The sequence below is a fragment of the Macrosteles quadrilineatus genome, unplaced genomic scaffold (genome assembly GCF_028750875.1).
Source record: "Macrosteles quadrilineatus isolate MER2022 unplaced genomic scaffold, UCM_ALF_1.0 Scaffold_9__3_contigs__length_116548681, whole genome shotgun sequence".
NCBI classification, from domain to species: domain Eukaryota; kingdom Metazoa; phylum Arthropoda; class Insecta; order Hemiptera; family Cicadellidae; genus Macrosteles; species Macrosteles quadrilineatus.
The window spans coordinates 14,853,854-14,878,675 of NW_026542602.1; the positions used below are offsets into that span (position 1 = coordinate 14,853,854).

The following is a 24,822-nucleotide window of genomic DNA, read 5'->3' on the forward strand; positions in this document are numbered from 1 at the left end:
AATAATTCAAATGATGACATGATACATGTGAGGCAAAATGTATTACTGTGCATCATAAGCAAATCCAGCGAAATTATTAAAGCTTGAGTGGAATTAATTACCTATTTGAAAACACGTTTAACAAGTTCAAGAAATATACACAACACATTTTTACTAATTTTTCTCACAAAAAAATCAAATTTTCTCTATCTTGCTTACTCTAAGTGATTGTAAACAAACCTTTAGGCAATGGAAAATTATCGCGAAAGGTCACAAACTAACAAACCTATCAAACCATCTAACTTGTTATGACTTATCCGGCTTGATAAGGTCTTTAGTCTACCAGGGAAGTCATTCAGGTTGAGTGCAACAATGACTGTGCAACAATAGAAGTGACCTTTGAAGTACAAGGTCATAGTGTAATACTACACTCCATTCATATCAACTCATTCATTCACCGGGAATTCTGCTACCAACATGACTCGGACACGTATTAAGAGTAAACATTTGTAGATGTATACAAAACTGCAGACGTTTGGAAGGTCGTTTGATGTAGAAGATAATACCTTGCTGATAATACATGGTGAGTTTTAAATCTTTAAGAATGATAATTTAAAATTGTTTAACGTTAAGGAGTGTTTTTAGCCTCCACATTTGTACCACACAACAATTCCAAATGTTCCACAGTAAAAACAAACAAATCAATCCAAGAATTCGATTTGTTTCATCCACAAGAATTAACTGTACTATATTGAGACAGTTAGCATAGCATTTCAATCAAATCACAGTGCACCAGTGTACTCGCTAATCGTATCGTTGTGCCAAATTATGTTGGAAGCCTTGAGCCGAATGTGTTCTGTCGTTGATGGCTGATCACAGACCATCGTCGAAGACAACCCAACGAGTCATCAGTCAAGGCCAGTCAGGTGCTTGCAGACTACAGGGACGTCAACAATGATTGAAAACAGCTGACTTATGCGAAAAAATCAGCTGTTTACAGTAACAAAGTTGTTTAATAGTGGCAATGGTGGCAATGAACTGAAGTGGTATCTTTATTGAGTTTGTTTGGTTAGAGTTTTTATATATGGCGGTTAGAGATTAGTTTTGACTGAATCATTAGAGAACGGGTTTCTTAATGTTGTAGGCTATTATTTAAGTCTCTTTCATCTTAAAAATTTAATTCTTGCATCTTCATAACGGATTAAATCAGTTTATGTGTGATGGCTGGGTAGGTGAGTGGTTGAAGAGCTCGCCCGACAATCAAAAGTTCACCGGTTTGATCCTAAATCATCAGTATCTTTTTAAAGTTAGAGTTTGAACCCAGTCTGTTCAATCATTGAGATTTAAGTAAATGATCCTGACTAATGAAAATGTTGATCTTAGTCAGTATCAAAGCTTCACAGATCACCTCACAAAATTGTACACTCAACATTCATTGCCGTACTCATATTTGGCTTAAATACGCACCTAGGTCTCCATCTCAATTAATAATACAGAAATTAATGGCTTTTTGGTTGTAAATCCGCAATTTAATTAGAATTTATAGATTCTACTCCGCATTCCTGATGCTTCTATTCGCAATGTTTCGAACAAACATGAGAAGTGACATCAGCCAAAAACAATAATTGATGGCCTAGAAATTCCATACGATGAACAAACAAGAGCACGCATAATAATTCAAATGATGACATGATACATGTGAGGCAAAATGTATTACTGTGCATCATAAGCAAATCCAGCGAAATTATTAAAGCTTGAGTGGAATTAATTACCTATTTGAAAACACGTTTAACAAGTTCAAGAAATATACACAACACATTTTTACTAATTTTTCTCACAAAAAAATCAAATTTTCTCTATCTTGCTTACTCTAAGTGATTGTAAACAAACCTTTAGGCAATGGAAAATTATCGCGAAAGGTCACAAACTAACAAACCTATCAAACCATCTAACTTGTTATGACTTATCCGGCTTGATAAGGTCTTTAGTCTACCAGGGAAGTCATTCAGGTTGAGTGCAACAATGACTGTGCAACAATAGAAGTGACCTTTGAAGTACAAGGTCATAGTGTAATACTACACTCCATTCATATCAACTCATTCATTCACCGGGAATTCTGCTACCAACATGACTCGGACACGTATTAAGAGTAAACATTTGTAGATGTATACAAAACTGCAGACGTTTGGAAGGTCGTTTGATGTAGAAGATAATACCTTGCTGATAATACATGGTGAGTTTTAAATGCCCCCCCCCACCCCAATTTTTTTCTACATTTGTTCAAATATCAATCCCAGACCACTTCCAAACATTGTTGGGTAGTAAGTACTTCATATTGACAAGGTGGTAATTTCCGGCCGTCATCTTGGATTCTCCATATTGGATTCAAAATATTTCTTTTTAATGTAAAGGTGTGGTTATGACCAATTATTTCGAACTATATTTTTACCCTGATTACAATACCACAAACCGTTTAAAAAAATCTTGATCCAATACAAAGTTATGAGGGGTTTGTATAACTTTACTTTTAGCCCATTTTAACATTATGCATTTACAAACTAAGACCATAATCTCAAAATAGAGCTAGATAAAGATAAGTATACACCACCAGTCATTGTCGACATATTTTCACTTGGTTATGGCGGATGAAATTTTTTGGCCACCACCTTGGATCCGCCATTTTGAAATTTAATAAATTATTTTAAACACGAAGGGGGTGTTGTGACCCATCATTTCGAATTACTTTTTAAGCTAAACTCAATGCCGCAATCCATTTTTTTGTTATCAAGTTTTCTTTATGAAATATTGAAGTTTTTTTGTTAAAAATGTCAATATTTCAAAATCAAGATATGAAAATTAAAAACGGATCGTGGAATTGAGTAGAGTATGTGTCAGAATGCTGATACCGTTTATTTAAACCGAAATAGATAGAAGTATTCTGTTTGTGGCGTTGACTGTTAGCAAAGGTTCCGTATTTTTTTACATCAAAATATTTTTTAACCCCCCTAATAGGGTATGGGGTAGGGGTTGACTTATTTTTTCCCAATAACAACCCCTATTGAGTAAACCCCTCATTTTGAAGGATTTGTCAAAAGAAACACAATGAAAAAACCCCGAAGTGGATATCTCACCCCTAGAAAAAATGGCAGGTATTCCAAAATTTGTTCTACTGTATATGAAAAAGTACAAATTTCACAAATATGGAAACAATTCTGTAATTTTTAAACCATAATAATTAGAAATATTCTTTTTGTGGAATTGATTGTTAACATTGGCTTTGCATTTTTTTAATCAACAATATATTTTAACCCCTTTAACAGGGTAGGGGATAGCGGTAATATATTTGTTTAGTAACAACCCCTATTGAGTGACCCCTCATTTTGCAGGGGTTGTCAAAAGAAATACAATGATGCAAACCCGAGGTAGATATTTCATCCCTAGCCTAAATGGTGGGTATTAAAAAATTTGATTTAATGTGAAAAATCACCCATTTTGAAATGCCCGCCATTTTGGCTAGGGTTGAGATATTTATATTACTTTTGACACGCCCTTCAAAATAAGGGGTCACTCAATAGGGGTTGCTATTTGAAAAAAAATAAGTCACCCCCTACCCCTTACCCTGTTAGGGGGGTTATACAATTTTTTTGGTGTAAAAAATAGAGGAACCTGTGTTAAGAATCAATGCTATACACAGAATATTTCTATCTATTACTGTTTTAAAAATACAGATTTGTTTCAAGACTTAATTTACACACTGTATTTTAAATAAAAAGGTATAATAATTATAGTTCTTTTTTGCTGCCAACTGACAGGAAAATTCACTTATCCTACTGTTGAATACTACACACATTTAATGTTAATAGAAAATGAGACCGTTTTAACAAACTTTTTATCCACGGTTAGTGAGCCAAAACAGTACAAAGTTAAATATCGAGAGGCGATCTTGATTGATGAGATAAATGTCTATGTTTCAAGATGATTTTCATTTGTTTAGAACATTATTTCCGAAAATGTGTTCCTAGTAGCTTCTCATCTCATCGTAATGATTCAGTCACGTCAGCCTAGGTTCGAGACCTTCCCTAGTCCAGAGGCACATCATTGACCTCCACTCCAAGGTCATATTCGTGACCCCACGAGTCAAACTAGTCAATTACCTGACTACCTCCAAAAGTCGGCTAGGTTTTTGCTTTGAGCTAAACTTATGTTTCCATCACTTGTTCTATGTTTTTAGCTCAGATACCAATGAATTTTGACCTTTAGAGTGATTGTTCTAGAATCACACAATGAATCAGTTTACCGCTTATGCCTTCGATACTAATTTGGTTAAACACGCTGGAAAAGTTAAACAAAATTTGAACTGTATCATTTGATTCTCATTCAATCTATTCACCTCTGTACGTACCTTTAGTTTCAATTTAAAGCTCTTTAATCATGTACAACTGTCATGCTACGGTCGAACCTCTATAAGACGAATTTCAAAGAGTAGGGGAAAACTTGTACTAACGAGGTATTCTTAATAAATAGGTTCGATTTATCGAGGTTTAATACTGCCGTATTTCGTCTTATAGAGGCTTCTCCTCGCTCTGAGACAATGACTGAGGAAGGAAGAGTGATGGGCGAGGTTTCATGTTGAGACAAGCTTCCGTTTGTTTTTAAAACTACGTACTATGAAGGTTAAGATCATGACAATTCGTCTTATAGAGGTCGCATTCGTCTTGTTGAGGTTTTGTGCTAAGGATATTTCACAAGCAATTTACAGTTGGATACTAGTACATAAGATAACTTAAAACCGACCTTAACCATCAGTCACAAAATCCGTTATTGTTCTAATTCTTTTAACTTTGGGTGGTTAAAATTAAATAATTTCATCTTTGTGAATAAATGAATCCATCAGATGCACAATACGAACAATGTTTTACTGAGTGTTTTAAAATCCTTTCTCATACTAAAATTATACTTTTTATAGTACAAATCCAGCTAATAATATTTGCTATTGCAAATCTCAGATTTATTACTAATTCAATCAATAGACATTTAGATTTGAGTCAATAGATTATTCCAAATAGTACCATAAGTTTTACATTCCGAAACTTTTGTCTAATGATTATGTAAAATTATATTAACAGAATTCTTTAAACATTATTTGAATACCTTTTTTGCTCTGGATACATCTTTTTACCCTGTACAATTCCACTGAAAACTGCATTACCCTAAACCTTGGCCTAATCTGATACTATAATCGACACGGAGTATCAATTATAGTTGCAACAGGTGAGGACACCCGCCTAAACACTGCTGATTTCGTTGACAAGCAGTCATTTTGGCGCGGAAATATTCCAATGCGCGACAATCACGGTAATGTTGTCTTCCGATGAAGCAGTAATTTGCGACAAATGTGAAGGCAACGACAACGACAAGGTCTGCTAACTGACTACATGTTGTGAATTAATTCATGGCGTTACTTCCTATAATGAGGTCACATGGTAGTGGTGTGTTAGACTAATTTTATTAGGTCAAGAATGGTGTATTGCCAGCACACGAGATTACCTTAATAGTTAATAAAGACACAATCAATATATGATGTTGATATTTATTGTTTAAGAAAATTATGTACCGGGGATTAACGAAGTAATGTAATATTAGGGCCTATTTTGATATCGTTGTTCATGTTTGAACCACGGTGTTCTACTTTTGATCGATTAATGATTACTTTTGCCACAGTTTTTGGACTAAGTTTCACACTTAATAGCGTGTATTTTCCCCTGTTAATTATAGAAAGAATGGATAAATAGATATTTCATGATTCCTGTTGCTAGGTAAATAGTATGCTACCAATCAAATCTATGTAGGCCTACAAGCCTTAAACGCCAATAGTGTGCTACAGACAATTTCATAAGGTTGCATTGATAAAAAAATAATAAAAAAAACATAGTTCTCGTTTTACAGTGATTATAAGATATCTTGTTCCTGTGGTCGAAGATTATACATAGATATTAAAAAAATTAAGTAACAATTGTACTTTCACCTAACCTAGGTACAATGTAGTGCACTAAAAGCACTGTTACTTTACGGATTATTTTCCATTATCTTATCTTACCCATTGATCTTACCAAAGATTGTATTCTTAGTACAAGGGTTGTGCATCGAACCTTATTTGAATTATAGTGTTTGTATTGTACTGGTATTACACTGATTGTACAAAATATTTCACTCGTAGTACAATGATTGTACAGCAATCACATTCGTATAATATTGATAGGAGATCTTTACCTGTTACAGCTATTGGACGGAAGATTTTTGTCTTACGATCGTTGTACAAACATCGTTGTACACTAATCGTAGAAAATATTGTACTGTTAGTACAGTTATTGTACTTGTAGTGCTGGTATTGTTTGATCCGCGACAGATATTTTACCCGCCTAACCTACTTGTTGACTCGACATTGGCAAGTAGCGAAAGGAACAAGGACTGCCACCTCGTTATGGACAACTCACAAAATACATATAAACTGACGAGAATGAATCACTTCACCTCCTGTGATGCTAGACCTTCCTTGCAACGACGTGGGAAAAACATCGTAATTGCCGGTGATACCGAGAACTTATTTAATGTGGAAGTGGTCTTGGAGGTTAATAGATCAAGATGGGTCATTATACACCCACTCTACGAATCAGAGTGACACCACTTTAACTATCAGAAAAGTACATTAGCTTAAACATAATTCGAAATCGAACCATTTGTCCGTTGTCTTTGGTATTTCAATCGTTTACTGACCAACCAATAAGATGGCCATAGTCAGTAAGAAAGCTACACAAGGCACCCCATAAATGTTTAAATTAAGCAACGAATCGTGGAACCTTAAAATACAGTAAAATGTATGGAAAATATATTAATAAATGCGACTCTTAAATGCTATCACCAGTCGGCCAAATTTGTGACGTTGGCCATTTTTGTAGTACAGGATTTTGTTTCTGTCCCATAAACTTGGTACAACTTAGTACAAATGTGGCATATTCTACTGTATAAGAATTAGTTTTTAAATCAGTACACTCTGTCGGTGGCTTAATTCAACTACATACATTTTCATTACAAAATAGGTGACAGCTACTGTAACATAAGAATGGTGCGTATAGGTCTAATCATAGTCAAAATTACAATAAAAGTTGAACCATAATAGGTAAGATTTAATTTGAAAAATCATGAAAAGTAAACTCTTGTCCTAATTATTAGTCAATTAGGAATGTTTTTTACTAACTTAGCTGTCTTAAATGGTTAATGAATTAAATTTGGGAAAACATAGGCCTTACACGTATTTATAGAAAAGGTTTCGTAGCGTGAGATATCTAGTACCGGCAAAGTAGTTGCATCTTCACTCGATAGGTGACATACATTTTAAGGCGGAGTTTCTTGGTTGTGGTTTCGTCCCATATCAAAATGGCATTAATAATTAATAAGGTATTAATCCTAGACCTTAAGTCCTGCAGTCCGAGTCCGACCATTCCAACAGAGTAGTTAACTCATAATACTGTACAGTGTGCATACAATAGATCCAGTTCAAATAAATTTAAACTAACACCCATTCTTTGTTCGTGTTTTTTTTCAAATCTTGTACTTTCTGCCACACAACTCAAGCTGGAAAATATTATGTGCAAGATTCAAAAAAACATACGCTGCCATCTGAATGGTTAATATAACCCGTCCCACCTGTGTTTTGCATTTTGATTAGTTAAAAACTGTTTATATAACACAAACATCGTCCACAGCCTCACTGATAGATAACTGTAAAATTTTCCACTAACATGAGGCCATAATGGCGCCACACTACGACTATAATTTAACCAAATTAGCGACATTGACTGATTGGACGACTGGCAAACGAGCTCGGACCAGTTGTAAACTTGGAAACGAGGAGTCGTTCGACCGCTACCGTTTTGGTAGTGGCTTTGGCTAGGAGATTTTGATTAGAATACATCAAAATCCAATTTTCAAGTTGTAGCCAGTTTAAGAATGAAAACGGCGTTGAATTGATCAATCATCAGAGTGAGATAGTCAGTAACAACTAAACTGTTATGTAAACTGAAGATTTAAATTACTCCTAACTACGGAATTTTAATGTCAAATAGATTGTCGAAGTACCTAAAACTAATAATTTCAACTATACCCTATAAACGGTGTATTTCACTATGTTCTATCTTATAAGAAAATTGCTATACCTTCTAGTGTCCTAAATTCTAAGGTACTTTGTTCAGTCTAGTTTGTGTGAGACAATGCAAAATATGGAAAATAGGCATAAATATTCAATATGTTTAATACTCTGAAAATATTAAATTCATGTAATGGCGAATAATTTTACACTCGTTTTGAATATATGGTTTATTAAGTAAACTAATGTACTAAATTAAATGTATATTTTGCAAAAAAATAGATAATGTGGGTACTTCCACCACTGGTTGCTTAGTATAAATTGGTTGGTCTCTGACCCTTCTGATAACCGAGATTAAAATACAGTGAAAGTGAAACGATGCAATGCGTCTTGAATTGCCGGTTTTTAGCTTAATCCATTCATAAAATTTGAAGGTGTTTTTTCGATTCGTTTCGTTTAATAGTTATAAATAATGTTTTTGATGTTTAAGAAATTTAGACAGTTTTTCCTTGTTGGATAAATATTTTGTTACTTATTTGCAATACTGTGTTCAATGGTCGGTCAAAATAGTAAATAATAAACCTTAAAACGTTACATAAATTGGAATAACATGGACTACCAATAACATTGTCTTTAGTTGAAAAACATTTATAAAAGAATAGGTCTAATCTTTGCTTTTGTTTCGATAATACTAGTCAAAAGAATTATGCGAATAAAAGAGGACTATCCTTATTCTTTAATTAACACATCTAAAAATTGGAATACACGTATAACATATTTAAAAACAATTTAAGACGTTTACTACTATGTTAAATTCAGATTTATGCATACTATTTACAAAACTATTATTGAAATAGATTATTAATGGAAAAAGATGCATAGCCTACTTAATAATCATAAATATTAACACCACCGTAATGATTTTGAAAAAGAGTTTGAAATTTAAGTTTTCTCTATACTTATAAAAGGCAAATACCACTGACTTCCAGATGATTACTATATCTCACAAAATATACGACTAGATGACCAAGTTTGGGATAGGGGGTACATGTGTATGGTGTAGAAGTGAAATAAGACAACATTCGAAGTTTAAGGAGGGCTTAGGGAGAAAGATGGCAATTTCCAGTGAAATTCTACTATGCAAGCCTTTGTATGAGTATTTTGGTCTGTATAAGCTGAACCAAGGCCTGGATCTGAAATCTGATGGAAAATTGGTATTGAGGAATCAAATTATCTACATCCTTTCATTATAATTATAACAACAAAGTATCTAAGTTTTTTTTTCTTTCTAAAACGGGTTTTGAGTAAAATTAGTTTTAAGTCAAAACTGTGAAAATTGACTTTTTCCTCATGTTTGCGCCTCAAAACAAGGCAATTCCAGTTTACGCACTTCATAAATACATACAGAATAAAATCCGTATATAAAAAAAAAACATTGGACATTTTCTATCCTAAAACTTTGCTTTCATATTATTTAGCTATTACAATTAGCCAAACTGTAGAAAAAAAGTTACAGATTTCGATACAATTTAATACAGGGATAAATTATAGCAAACCTGCCTACTCAGCCACTCAGCCAATGTTAAACAGATTTTGACCTAGACAAGACCATAAAAGATGATGCGATATTTTGTTTAAAATTTTGCTCATGACAAAACAGACTACAGTACTCTATCTCCGCAATGATAAGTTGCACCCTTTTGCCACGGTCTCTTCCAAAACTTCTAATAATGTAATAACGTAAATTTAATGCAAACGGTCATTTCAGCCTTTAGCGAAGTCGCTGTTTCAACGGGTTCATTGTACTATAGTACTGTAGTAGTAATAAAACGCAAATCTATGTCGGACAAAGCCGACGTTGAACAGCTAGTTATTTTCATATTTGATACACACATATTTCATATCTTCATGTGTTATAACAACTATAGCAAACACAAGCGCATTATTTCCGTATGATATTCGTGTCAATTTGAAACTAATTTAGGAATTCCGAGTGGCTAAGATATACCAGCCAACCGTAGCCGAGACATGTATATATGGCTTCTCCCACAACAATGATCAGTAGTTCACTCTTCTCCATCTTGTACACTTATCATCATGAAACCAGTAAGTAATCAACTATCCCAGAATAATTTGGATATGAGTCAAAATAAAGTAGTAAGCAAATAGTTTTCACAAACTGATACTTTTTAGCAGGATAAAAAAGGCAGCTCAATTACTGTTCGCTATCTTCTTTTCTAAAACGTTGTAAAACGAGTCTGTTACAATAAATAACTTAAATACTTAGCCCTAATTGGTATTTTAATGCTAACACAGAAATATGTTTTGAAACAATGACTCCCTCGAAAGTATTTTGATGAAACGATTGTAAACTCTATACAATATACACAAATGTTCAACCTATTTACCATTCTATACGCAGCATGAACTAAACATAGGATTAATACACTTGATCCACAATGAACTACTTCCTGTAAGTAATTGTTTGTACCATTGTTTATTGATCTTATATTGATCCCAGAGGTCGAATTAATTTTGAAATTTGTTTCATATTAAATTAATTTCATAAATTATTCTATGAATTCAAAGATACGGCACAAGCATTTAAACTAAATATAAGTACGCGCAATCAACAAAGAACAGTCCTACGCTGACATAATTATTTTGTTTAAAACAAACATATTTAAATAAATAATTAATCAACAGTTTTGACATATTTGGCACCAATTTGTATTCGGTAATTTATTATTATGCCTCAAACATAAATAGAGATTTAACTGAGGAAACTTGCAATGTTTTATTTACCATTTACATTTGATATTATATTAAATATGTTTTTACTTGGGCCAATGTAATATCGTGTATACCACACTACTTACTAGTAATAATAAATACTTTGTTAATTCTAGGTTTTGGTTGTCATAATGCTGGCAGCGATTGCGTTCGCTGAACACCATGAGCAACATGAGACTCAAGAAGTAGAAAGAGAGTTCCATTTTGAACATGGACATTTTGAACATCATGAACCAAGAGTAGAACTTCATGAACAAACTTATCAACCTCATTTTGAAGTCAACGAGTCCGAGTTTCAACACCAAAAACTGGGAGAGCATGAATCTGAACACCAAGAACTGATTTTTGAACAGCACAAAGGACATAAAGAACACCATGAGCCAGCCAGGTCTTACCAGAATTTTATTCTTCATTTTGGCCATCAGATTCCAATCAAAGTACCCGTTATTCATTTATTTGAACACCACGAAGAAAATGTTCTCCATCACCACCACGAACACGGACTTTGATACATTGAGAAAATGACTGAATAAATTAAGTGACAATTAATTGAGTGTATGTTTATTTTCGAATTCCCTCAAGAAGTTCAATATAGTTGTTTATAAATACAATACACAATGAGTCAAGTTTACCAAACCTTTGTCCGTATTTGTTTCTAATTCTTTGTCAATTACTTTTAACCCGAAAAAAATGTTGTTTTATTGTTTGATAACATTTTGATAACGCTTTTCACCGGTAATTAATTCTTAGAATATTTTGTGAAATGTTTAACTAAATAGTAAACCCTTTAATTTCTTGTATATCCCGTAGCAATGTTCTACTAAGTAATGGTCTAACTTCCTGTTGAGAGAATTAATATAGGGATATAGAATATTATATGACTGTACAGGGAATCAACTTTGATGAAATCATCAAAAGTTAAATACAATCAAAATAGATCGAAAATCTTACAGTTTTTATCATTCCTGAAGGATAAATAAAATGGAGGTCTCATGAGTGTAACGGGTCACGTTACAATAATAACTAAAAAGTCGAAACGATAATTCATTGAACAGTAAATATTGCGATATATTTAATTACATCAATTACACTTGTTATCATGTTATACATCTCAAAGTGTTAAGCTCCAGTAAAATCTAAATGGAATGTAACTGGTCTTCCTTTCTGAATCAAAACAAATCCGTATTTATTGTAGAAACAACCAGAAAATTTATCTATTAGGAACAAGTTCATTTACATTAACTTTTAATTTAAGTCAACTAAGCCACCTTCCTTCTCAAAAGTAAATATTTAAATTTTGTAATTTACTATAAAAGTTGTTAACATCTTCGTAAAACTAAAATTCATTTAATTTAAATGAAATTAAGTGTACTAAGGCAGTTGACTATAATTAAATGGATTAGGTAATCGGCAAAAATTTGGTTTGGATTCCACTGAAAACTGTAAGTCCCTTAGTTGTCATAGGATGTATGCTTTAGCAGCTATGTCCAAGGATTAAGGAATATGTCGGCCTTAGTCCACAACAACAAGACTACAAGATCGTGCCATTCATCCTACATTCATACTTGACTTAAAAAACCTACTTTGTATGGTCACCATTTCATAAGAAAGTATTAAAGTATAATTTACTACCATGAGTTAGTGAGAATTCCTTTGTGGTAGAGAATATTTGTGCTACAAACTGCAACTAGGAGCCGAAATAGGCGAGTCCAGTTGATCACCCTGCAACTTTAGGGATATATCATAACCACACTTGACATCCATAGAAACAAACTGTAAACATTTTGATACGCCATAGGGTCAAGGTTAGATCAGTGTGCTGCTAAATTCACTGGAATTCGATGTTTAATGAGTTTGCCTACCTCTTTTTACAACCAAAAACAAAAAAATACACTCTATTATCTCGTACTTAAATAGTTTCTGAAACATTTTAGTTTCACTGTAAATCAATACGCTTGCGTTCTTAAACATCCCAGACGTGCTAAATGTCGTTACTAAAATGACGCTAGCCTAAATTTCTCAGTGTAAAAAGAGGCTTACACGTTCACAGTTGTTATAACTTCTCATTATCCAGGACGTAAAGATGGCATATCTCAAAGCTTCTTTAGAGGAAGATGCTAAATTTTATTTAAAAAGTCTCAAGGGTAAACTCAAATAAAATACTCAAACATATTCTAAACAGCTATAGGCACCATCTCAAAACACAGGCACTTATAGTTTCAGCATTAATCTATTTAACCAGACCTTAACCCACATATTAAAACTTGCAAATTAGTTTATCGGTTCCACACCAAAAATAATTGAGTCAGGTTTTTAAGAAAGGATCGATTCTCAATCCTTGCTTGGTCCAAGGTCCTACACTTGACCATGGCTGGAGGTATATATGGGCTCTGGTGACTACTTGACTACATTGTACCGACAGTGCAACCCTACACACCAACATGCAGTCCCTGGTGAGTAAAAAAACACTATAAAATATTTTAAAATGTTATATAAAAATCAAGTTTTAATATGATATAATTTTGCTGTAAAATAAATTTCAAGTCTTCGTTCGTTTTGGGTAATATTTAATGCCTTTTATGTACTTTTGGGGTTGAAATAATTTTAAAGTTTGCAATACTTATATAAATCCATCACTAAACAATTGTTAGGAGTACGTTGTACGCTGTGGTCTAATCCATTCGAATTCCCATTTTTTCATAAATTAAGAAACTTTTAAGCTTGAAAATATGCATTCCTTTCTTACCAAATAAGCTAAATACTCGAGTGAACCTTGTACCATTTTTATTTGAACTGATATTAAAATAAATTGGAATAAAATGCATTAATGCAATGAATATAATGCTTCTATTTTGATTATAAAATCCTACACCTCATATTGAATACAAAATTAATTATTACACTTTCAACGAAAGAATTTTTAAGAAACAAGTTTAGGTAAAATTAAATATTCAAGGAAAGTCATCATAAAATTTATACAATTCATCCGTATCAAAAATTTATCTTCAATAGTGAGTCTAAATTATTGTTACTCTTTTAAAACTGTATCTATTAAAAACCATGCAACCTATCATCGCGGGGTGAGAAACAATTGAAAGAGGAGATTCTAAAGTTTAGTTTGACACAACTTTGTTAAAAAATAGAAGCAAAAGTAGCCTTTACAGACATTTTTATATTTTAACTACGGGTTTAAATTAATTACACAATTTAAAATCCATAAAACTCTGGCTTCACAGCACAAATACATTCGATGATTGAAGTCCTCCCAAACCCTACAGAACACTTTTTGAATTTTGAAGGTTGAAAAGCTTACAATAATGGAGGACAACAATAATAAACGGTAAATTATAGAACTAATTGATACCCAGCAGTATTAACGAAAACTTTTGACAATTAAACATAGAGTATGTAGTTTTGAGATTTGGAAAGATAATGTGTGTTATTAATTACTATAAAATCGTAGTTAAAATTAAAAAAAGTATGTAGAGGCTGATTTTGCAACTATGGTGGTGTCGTACAAAACTTTACAATCTTCTCTTTCAATTGTTTCTCACTCCGTGATAATAGGTTTATAGTTTGTCATAAATAGAGTTTCAAAAGTGTAACAATAATTTAGAATCACCCTGTACTTTGATAGTTGTTCCCAACTAAAACGACATGTTAAAACGACAAAATTTTAAAAAGGGTACAGAAATATAATGAAATATCAATCAAGCAGTACGAAATATGTAATCTATAGAAAAGAATATTTGGAAAGAATACATTCAAGCAATATTATTTATCTGAAGAAGAAGTCGCAGTAACTGTTAAACAGTGAAATAATCTTTCATACAAGTTAAGCAAATTCTTCTAAGTTACATTTAAAAAACTTTATGATGTTATGGATTATGATGTGTAGGTATTTTATATCATGATAAGTGACACCATTAGATCACGTTAAAAGGATAAAGTTGCGGTTAAAGCATACTATTCGAACCATAACTTCTTGTATTACCAAAACGATTTATTGATACGGCATATTAAGAATAGCAAATTTTATTACAATAATCATTTAACCTGATTGTAGTTAGTTTCGCACAACCCCAAACCTCCAGTTAATTTTTTGATTGCATAAATTTAAGAAAGGATAAATCTTTATTACGAAAGCAAATAAATATATAACCCAATTAATTATTAAACTTTATTATATCAAGAATAAATCGACATTTTCATTTTAATTAACAATTAACTGTATATCAGCGGCTTACAGTTACAATATATTTTGATAAATTTAGTTGGAGTTTTCATAGTTTAATAGTATACATAGATATCAGACCTTGATACAAGGTAAACCAGCTGAACCTTGACCTGAACCCGGTTACATAATTTTGACATTGGCCTCTCGCCGGTACAACACACCAACACACCCCAGAGTCCAACAGCCAATACACAGTCAAACCTATGAATCGAGAAATCTAGTTTTAAAGTACATTGATTCATGTAGTACTAAATATTACATCCTTTTAAATTACAGTTTGATAAATTAAAATCTATAGTTCTCCACTAGATTTAAAAAAATCATAAAGGGGATCTTAAGTATATACGTACAATAAGTATATAAAGTAACAATAATAATACGTATATAAGTATATAACGTATAATTAATAAGGGGCACATGATAATTATTACAGGACAATAAAATTTGTCTTCATAACACAAGCAATAGTCTGCGAAACCCAAAATGTATAAGCCCAATCATTTCAAAATATTAGTACTTACTAGTAGTAGTAGATGTGGTATTTGAATCTTGAATTACATTGCCTCTTAATTGACCTTTAATTCAGCCCTTCGTCAAGGTTTGAACAAACAAGTGAACCGTGCTGTCTTTATAATTTTCTTTTCATTTAACCGTGGTCTAGTCTGGTTAAATGCCACACTTTGCTTCTGATGAGTGCTTGGATAACCTAAAATTGTATTGTTTTGTGCATGTGACAAAACATTTATCAAGCAAACAGTACGAAGCAATTGTTGATTTAGTGTAATTACGAGGATACCTTATTACCGGATCTACATCGTCTACCCAATGAGAGATAGGTGGTGTCTAAATATTTGTAAATCACGAATAAGTTTGTGGTGATACCTAACAAAATAATTATACATTTACAGGGGTATTAATAATAAGGCTAACTGTTGAACTCATTCTCTTACTTATTATCCTCTCAAATTTAGTAGAAATGATCTCTTCTTCTTACGCAAAGTAAATTCCTTTTTTGTAATTATTTCCAACAATACAAATGCAATCTTCTAATTAATGGATGGATCCTAAATAAATAACTGCATTCGATTGAAAGTATGTGATTGAAAAACACGATATAGTATTGTTATTTTTAACTTATACAATTTTGTACAATAACTTGATATTTATTCATAATACAGTGTTTTGTATTTTTCCAGATTGTTTTGTCCCTGGCTATTGCCACCGCCTTCGCCGCCACCCCCTTCTTCGAGTCTCCCCACAACGAGAAGGCCTCCGCTTTCTACAAGGCCCCCGCTCACGGAGGTCCCGCCCCTATCTACAAACCTGCCCCCGCACCCTACAAGCCTGCCCCTGCATACAGCGCTCCCGCACCCGTGTACAGCGCACCTGCTTACAAACCCGCCCCCGCTCCATACAAACCTGCCCCCGCCCCCTACAAACCAGCCCCCGCCTACGCCCCTGCTCCCGCTTACGCCCCTGCCCCTGCATACAAGCCCTACAAGAGCGACTACTCCAGCGGCGCCACCAGCTACCAGAACGTCAAGCTTGAGGTCGGAGAGCAGTCTTACAGACAGCCCGAGTACAAACCCCAGTACAAACCTTCCTACTAGACAACACCACAGGACTCACACCCCATCTGTTATTTATTTCACCACATGATCACTAAATAAAGAAATCTGTTATTCTATTTGTGAGTTCTCATTGGAATTTCTTCTTAGATTTAGACCCAATTTAAAAACAATGAATTTACTGTAAGCTGGAAAAAATTCTGAGTAAAATAATGCAATGGTAAATTTTTACGGTAAAGACAATTATGGATAAAAATAAATAGTATTTATACTAACTCAATAAGCAATGGCACAAGTATACAAAGTAAGGGAGGTAGTATTATACTCAAGGTAAATTACAGAAATGTAACTGCTTGCTATGTAATTACAGAATTAGCTGAAAACATAATATTCCATAAATAATGTGAACAATGATAATTTATGTGTTTCAATTCATAAAGTAGAGATGACAGTTGCAGTGGCAAAGTAAATTTATCGTTGAAGTTAGTTATTGTGTTAGCTTAAAAAAACCTATGTACCAAGGTAAGATTAACCAAATCGCTCATTCAGGATGTAACATTTGGCTGATATTGGGGCTGTCACTGATCAACTACATTAGGTGCAATCACCTCGATTGTAATTCAGCCAATGGCCGTCGTTTTGCGAGAGTGTGCTTGCGTCGTTTGATAACAGGCCGTTGGTAGGTTAAACACCACAAATGTGTTAATATGCCTCGAGCTACAATGATTATGGACAAATATCGAAAGTGAAATCAAGCTATCAGTGCCGGCAAAGACTTGGATTGAGACAAAATGTGGCCAATGGTCTGGATTAGGATCTATTAAATTGTAGGAAGCCATAATAGTCAGGGTTGTTTTTAATTTACTTATAACATAATAATAATAATAATAATAATAATAAAACGTCTTTTATTTAAAGCGGTTTTCAGTAACAATACTGTTTTTCAAAACTACTCAAGTCAATACAAACAAAAGAAATATTACAATACCAATAAATGACTTATTAACTAACAATACCTTAACTTATATTTACAAAAGACATTTTTTGGAGTTCAGTCGAAAAGCTTTATAACTAAGTTTTTTTACATTTTCTGGCAGTTGGTTGTATTTCTGAGGAGCAAAAAAAGAAAATCCCTTTTTACCATATTCCAACTGGACGCGAGGCAAGTGCAGCAGGCCATCCTGTCTTGTACTCCTATCTCTCACATCTCTCCTACTTTTCAACTTATCTTTCAGATAAGTCGGTCTGCTAGTGTTGGTGACCCTATGAACAATAGCCACAGTCTCTAACAAACATTCTGACTGCACAGGCAACATCCCACTTTGCTTTCTGAAGGAAGATATGTGGTCAAATTTTCTCAAGTCATATACAAATCTTAAAGCATTGTTTTGTAAACGATTTATCAAATTAGTTTGTTCAATTGACAGACTGAAACCAAAGGCAGGCAAAGCATAATTAATGACAGGCATTACCAAAGAATTCACTATCTGTAGTTTTACATCTTCTGCCAGTATTTTCCTAAATCTATTAAACACCCTGAGCAAAGTCATGACCTTTTGAACAATTGATTTTACTTGTTTTGAAAATTTTAACTCCACGTCAATTGTGAGACCAAGAACTTTAATTGTCTCAGTAGACTTTAATATCATGTTCTCCAGAACTACATTGAGATCGTGTTTGTGAATTAAAGAATGCATGCTGTGAGAATTAGTGAAATGTAATAACAAGCACTTCTCAACATTCAAAGCCAGCCCATGGTTCTTCGACCAGTGAGAAATTTTCATCAAATCATGGTTTATCAACTGTTGTGCTTGCAAGCTATCTGTGGGCTTGAAAGAAAAGAGAAGTTGCGAATCATCTGCATACGAAAACAGTGAGCAGTGAGATAATTCTTCACCCATGTCAGCAGTGTAAATAATGAACAACAGAGGCCCAAGTACACTTCCTTGAGGTACTCCACAGTTCTTTGGGAGAGGCTCCGAAGAGACACCATCCACCCTAACATTTAAGTGTCCTAACTGTTTTTAGGATTTAACCTAAATCCTAAAAACATGAATGAAAATTGTTGCTCATGTTTAAAATAACAATTTTAATACTTTTATCAAGGTTGCTTTAGTTAGTTGCTATACTTAACATTGTAGATAAATTTCAGGCGGGGATGCCTTCAATATTTTTTACTAGGTTTATCATACTACATTTTTGTTGATTTATCCTCTTCTCACGAAACCAGAATGAGCTGATTTAACACCTGGATTGTGTAGTGTACACATAATCAACACCTTCTTCTCAAATTTGATTTGACTAAGCTGAACTCTGAACGCTCTAATTTGGGCATTACTACTGAAATTTGAAAGCTGAGAGTATTTATTTTGTAATATTAAAAAATAGCCACAAACACAATAACCAACCCATTACACTACGTGTTTTAGTATAATATTTATTTGCAATAGTTCTAGTTGTAGCTACATTATTTTTTCTGTGCAAGATCACAAACGTGCTGTTGAGTGGATAAAGAAACAAATAAATAATTAGTGTTTTATATTTTTTGTTTATTGGCTTCAGTTAAATACCAATTAACTGAGGTAAGTATTTCTGTATTAGAGTAAATATTTCTTCAAAGTGCCCTTTTACTACTTAACGTAAATTCCATTCCATTTTCATTCTATTACATTTACGATGGCAATATTACCTAACATTTTGAGTTCTATAAATAAATGGTTTGTAATTTAAAACTATGTTAAGTGGTTTTACAAGTATCCATAAATACCTTTAAATGAAAAAATCCTATGTGGTTATCTTTTTAAACATTTCATATCAAAATTTGTTATGCAAACCCACACAATCCGAGAAAAACTTGATGATTTGGATCCCAACACACAGCTCATCAATCGATTAATACTCTCCATGAAACGAAACAGTTTTTTTTTTATTACAACTCTAACTAAATACCAGTTTTACAAATCGATTAATTTATTGGTTTAAAATGTATTATCAAATTTCTTTACCAAACCTAATCCTCAATATTTTTCTCGTCATCTCTTTCCATACTGATCAATAAAAATATAGGCGATTGATTAAAGATGTAATCAGAAAGAAACATTATAAAACACTGCGTCTATAAGTTTTATAAAACATCCCAGTTCCGTCAAATGTAATTTATCAACACGTCATGGACATTGAGAGCAAACTTTGATACTGAATAATGGATTTTATTAGATATGTGAGGAAATATTGGATTTAAAAATATTCTCGGACATTCAGTATTTTTCTTTTGAAAAGCCAACGTTAAGCTTGAAATAGGCAAATGAAACTATGCTTTCCTATTTTCAAATTCTGAAACAAGTTTTGGAAAAGCTAGAGTTCTGGCATAAGTTTAATTGTGCTGATTATCAAAACTAATAAACGCTTTTGTTTATGGTATTCACTTACATTTTAATTTAAAACTTTTTAGACTTAACATAACTCAACTAAACATCTGAAAACCGCGCAAGGCCAACCAACCAATGAATAAATTATTTTTTTTACCGAACAGTGTATCGACAAAGAACAAAACATGATTTAAAATAAGTAAGTTATTTTAAGCTTAAGGGTTGCATTTCACCCTTAAACTATTTCTCATAATGCATCCGGATTGCCCTTAATTGTAATAAAATAGGAAGAGCGAGATATAAATTTACTTCCATTAACTCTACACAAAGGGTCGTCGTCGATGAATGAATAATCCAGCTGGTGATTGAACTTTGGTCAGCTGCTTTTTTGTCGGAATATCTTTACTATATTAATAGGCAAGCGTGTTTCTTTAAAACCTTTTTTCTCAGCTCGTGTGCATGGCAGGGAAAATCTACGCATACTTTTAGAAAGATTTTCCTGTAGATGTGCAGATCCCATTTATAAATTAAAATAGGCTCACCAATAAACACAAAAAATTAATTTGAAATTGAAAAAAAGTTTACATGGGCATTATGGGTCGCCATGCTGGTGATGAAATAACAACAAAATATAAACAGAAATTCAAAACAAATGGAAGAAATTGCAAATCACATGTTTTATTTACAGCGGGAGGTTAAAATAGAGACGTATGTACATTAAATATTTTTGATCGAGTTTTCGACCACTGGACGGCCACTAGACACTAGAAGCATACTAATCAACAATACCGGTCCAAATTCTTTAAAAAATACAACTCATATTAGTGAATTCACTGAACCTCTATTGTTAGAAACAGCATTCCTCTTATCTCATTATCACGGTGACATTACCACAAAGGTAGAAGTGAACAGCTGTGTTATGTCATGGAGTGATAGCTATCAGCCAATCAAACAGTGATAAGAGCCCCACATTAACTGTCACCTCGGGCCACTACAACTGGTCCACGATGACGCAACATGCAGTGCAGACGATCACGAGATGTTGCAGAAATACTCAACAGTCAACAGATCACTGGGTACTTATTAAGCAGCTATCCACGCGATACAGTTTGTGGGTTTCATGGTGCATTAGGAAATACGCATATGTTTGCATACAATATTGAGCATCAGTTCGTAGTATTACTGCCCCTTTTATGACCTGGAATGTACTTTAAACAGTTACTTGGTTCAACTTTCAGTGTGAGCTATGAAAGGTGTTAATAATGTTTCACCTCTTGGATGAACTCAAAATGATAGAATTTACAACAAACGAATAGTATTGTTAGTTCATGAGTGCGGTCGAGAGTGTACTACTCCCCTTTTATGATTTGGAATGTAATTTAAGCAGTTACTGTTTTCAAATTTCTGTGTGAGCTATGAAAGGTGTTAATAATGTTCTCTTTGGATGAACTCAAAATTATAGAAATTAAAACAAACTAATAGAATTATTAGTTTATGAGTGCATCCGAGAGTGTATACCCCCCCCCCTTTTATGATCTGGAATGTAATTTAAGTAGTTACTGTTTTTAAATTTCTTTGTGAGTTACTCAGTTGGGACATTAGTTTTCAGTTGAACTTGTAAATATCTACTTATCCTCTGAAGTGCTAAAAGAAACACAGACAGATTGGCTAAAAATGTATACTGCACTACACTGCTATCCAAATTGTATTTGTAATATCAATCACCTGTTTCTATACAATACTGCTTTGAGCGTTGATCAGCATTAAAGAAGTACGGAGACAGGCCATTATCAAACAAGCAATGTGAAACTTGTCAGATGAAACATCTACCATTGGTCTACCGTGTTTGTTGAACTCTAAACACAGACGTGAAGCTATGTAATACGAGCTAAAAAGATTTGTTTAGCCTAAAGAATTCATCATTACTGGCATTGGGATGGAGGCTTTCTTTTCTGACAAGTCTTTTCAATCTTGTCTGACACTGTTCTGTCAATCAGGTCTGAAATTGCAGTTTCCTAATTATGAGTGTCTTGCTGAGATATGTGTTAGAATGGGAAAAGAGTTTCCACAATGATAAGTTTAACCGTGCAACGATTTCGAATATATTTCCAGAGGATATGCTGCCATTGCCATTTACTCTGAGATGAAAAATATGTCTTAAACCGCCAACATTTTCCTTTCGAATAGTCCTAGGAACTTCTACTACGCAAGTCCTATCTAAATATCAAGTAAACGATCTATTTGAATTAATTTTAGTTGAGAAGAGTGTGCATTCACGCATTAAGGCTAAATGTTTTCATATGTGCAAAACATAAAATATTATTAATTTACACGATGGATTTATACACAACATATATTTAATTGTCCTGGTAAAGTATCAGCAAGTCCAAGCATTCATTTAGCTTGATACTACATATTTCAGCTTAAACTTCATTCATTCAGTTTGGAGTCCTTTTTATGCATATACTTGGCATGGACCTCTAAATTCACTTTTTAAAATCATAAACGTACCTGAGTAATAATAAATTTAAAACAAATGTTTAGTCTACACGTTTTTTGTAACCATGTATACCGATTAACTAACGTCACATATGGTCTTTAATCATTAATAAAAATTGGAAATACTGTATCTCATTTATTAATACCACGAAATAAACAATACACGATTTATAGCTTTTTATTCCAAGGAATGACATTATTAGCCTATAGTTCTAAATTGAAAATGTAGGCTTATAACTTCCTGTATTATATAGATAAAGGACATGTTAAAAAACAAAATATACTTTGAGTACGTATCCATTTTACATAAATATGTAATCAAATGTAATTGTTACTAATACACACAAAAATGTTAATATTAATAAGTTTTAACTGCATGAGGTTAACATTACACTGTTACATCGCTGTTTATGCAATCATCGCTTTTGGAGAAAGTGAATCCACCCATGCGATGAGTGATTATTCGTTATAATACTCGAAGTACAAGAGATGCAGCCATTCTTCAGCTACGGAACGTTGGAGTTTCACAAGTCCAATATCATGATCAAGGTGGCCAGTGTATCACTCATGCAGTATATATCATGTGAGTATCGGTTAAAAACTGTTGTCATCAAGAAGTAAGAAATAAGGTGATTTGGTAAAATCTTTCTTTTTAGTGAATTTTCCATTTAGGGAATAAGATATTACTGTGGGTCTCATGGTAAGACCTGAACCCATGACCATTTTTTCGGTTTTAGGTCCCTAGAGGCCAAAACACCATCCGTTCAAATTTATATTCTCGTAGTATATAGATGCTTTAATATATGTGTCTGTTAGCGCAATAACTCATCAATTATCCGATTTTGATGAAATTTTCTATAAACTTGTAAACCTATTTTTATTCTAAAGATTTCGTGAATATCAGGCTATAGAAACTGGGGTATATAGGATATTTTATGTGGTAAAAATGGTTTACTCCCAATTTTTTTACCCTAAAATCATAATATTTTACAAGTTCTTCTCTAACTTATTTGTAGAGCTTACAAAGACAAATAATTTGGTATATTGAATGCACTTAGTATATTAATGAATGGTTAAGGAGAAAATAAATTAATTTTTAATTTCCATTATTTTTATGGAGAATAAGCTAACTGTTGTATTCATAATATCAGGAACATTTATTTATTTTATCCTATGCTATTGACATTTAACTATAATACACTTTATCATCTTCCCTGCAGCAGCAAGCCTGAGAAAGTACTCGTTAAACTAATGTTATTTAAATAGGACTTAAGTATGCAATTTTTAAGAGATAATTTAGTGAAAATCCAATCAGGCAAATGAAAATTCACTTAGTCTGCTGTGGTGGGGGTATTTAAACTTAGCTCCCAATTAAGTGGAAAATGTTTGGAAAACAATGAAATGCCAAGAAAGGACACAATTATTGCTCGATAATGGACTCAGGTTAATTAGTTCAGCATTTATGGTAGTACTTCCTTATGATTTTTATTGCTTACTTGTACGAAACAAGGTTAAACATAGTAAAATCATGATCACTCAATTATGATCAGAAGTTTACTCAGAAATGCCTGCAAACAAGAAGAAATGAAATGCAAGACTATCTAGCTATACGGAAATAAGCAATGCACTTTTATACATTGCTATATTTATCAAATTCGTTATGGCTATTATTTTAAATGAATGTTTACAGGGATATTTCGAAACAATTCTTCCTCCAATGATAGTACAAAGAAGAAAACAAAAAGTGTAGCGTGTGAAAACAAGCATTTATTGTTGAAGAAACGTACCGATCTTCGGAAGATAGACATGAGCAACTACAAACCTCATGAGCATTGTGTACATATTGTGTTCAACTGGTCCTGCATGATTAAGATCATTTTGCCTGATCCTTGTATTATTAATTTAAATTTAATTTAATTAACAAATTTATCTGTCATTTTTTTTCTTCATTCTAAAAATTGTAAATAAATCGAATTTGTTCCCATTTTGCGTATTTCTTATTCCTTTACTCCTAAATTATATAATTTTATTTGTAGTGAAGCAGAAAATTACCTCGTTTGAAATTCTTCATGCCATCCAACAAAAGGGAAATTGAAATTTGGATTATAATCTGATGAAACCCACAGAACCCACTGAGTTTATGTACAAAGTCAGCAACCAATCATTACATTATATAGCATATGGGTAGTATATAGTAGACGTATATAAATGTAACAAAATTCATAACAATGACAA

General features: G+C 33.0%; 2 protein-coding genes across 2 annotated transcripts; both read left to right on the top strand.

Annotated features, from left to right (window-relative positions):
* Positions 1–10,197: 10,197 nt before the first annotated feature.
* On the top strand, positions 10,198–11,464 carry LOC129002049 (histidine-rich glycoprotein-like). The gene is made up of 2 exons (XM_054429559.1): positions 10,198–10,228; positions 11,032–11,464. The coding sequence occupies exons 1-2, from the start codon at positions 10,220–10,222 to the stop codon at positions 11,422–11,424; spliced, it is 402 nt and encodes a 133-aa protein (XP_054285534.1). The 5' UTR covers positions 10,198–10,219; the 3' UTR covers positions 11,425–11,464.
* Positions 11,465–13,337: 1,873 nt separating this feature from the next.
* On the top strand, positions 13,338–16,839 carry LOC129001933 (uncharacterized). Its single transcript, XM_054429373.1, has 2 exons — positions 13,338–13,368; positions 16,349–16,839. Exons 1-2 carry the CDS (start codon positions 13,357–13,359, stop codon positions 16,760–16,762), a joined length of 426 nt encoding a protein of 141 aa, XP_054285348.1. The 5' UTR covers positions 13,338–13,356; the 3' UTR covers positions 16,763–16,839.
* The last annotated feature ends 7,983 nt before the right edge of the window (positions 16,840–24,822 follow it).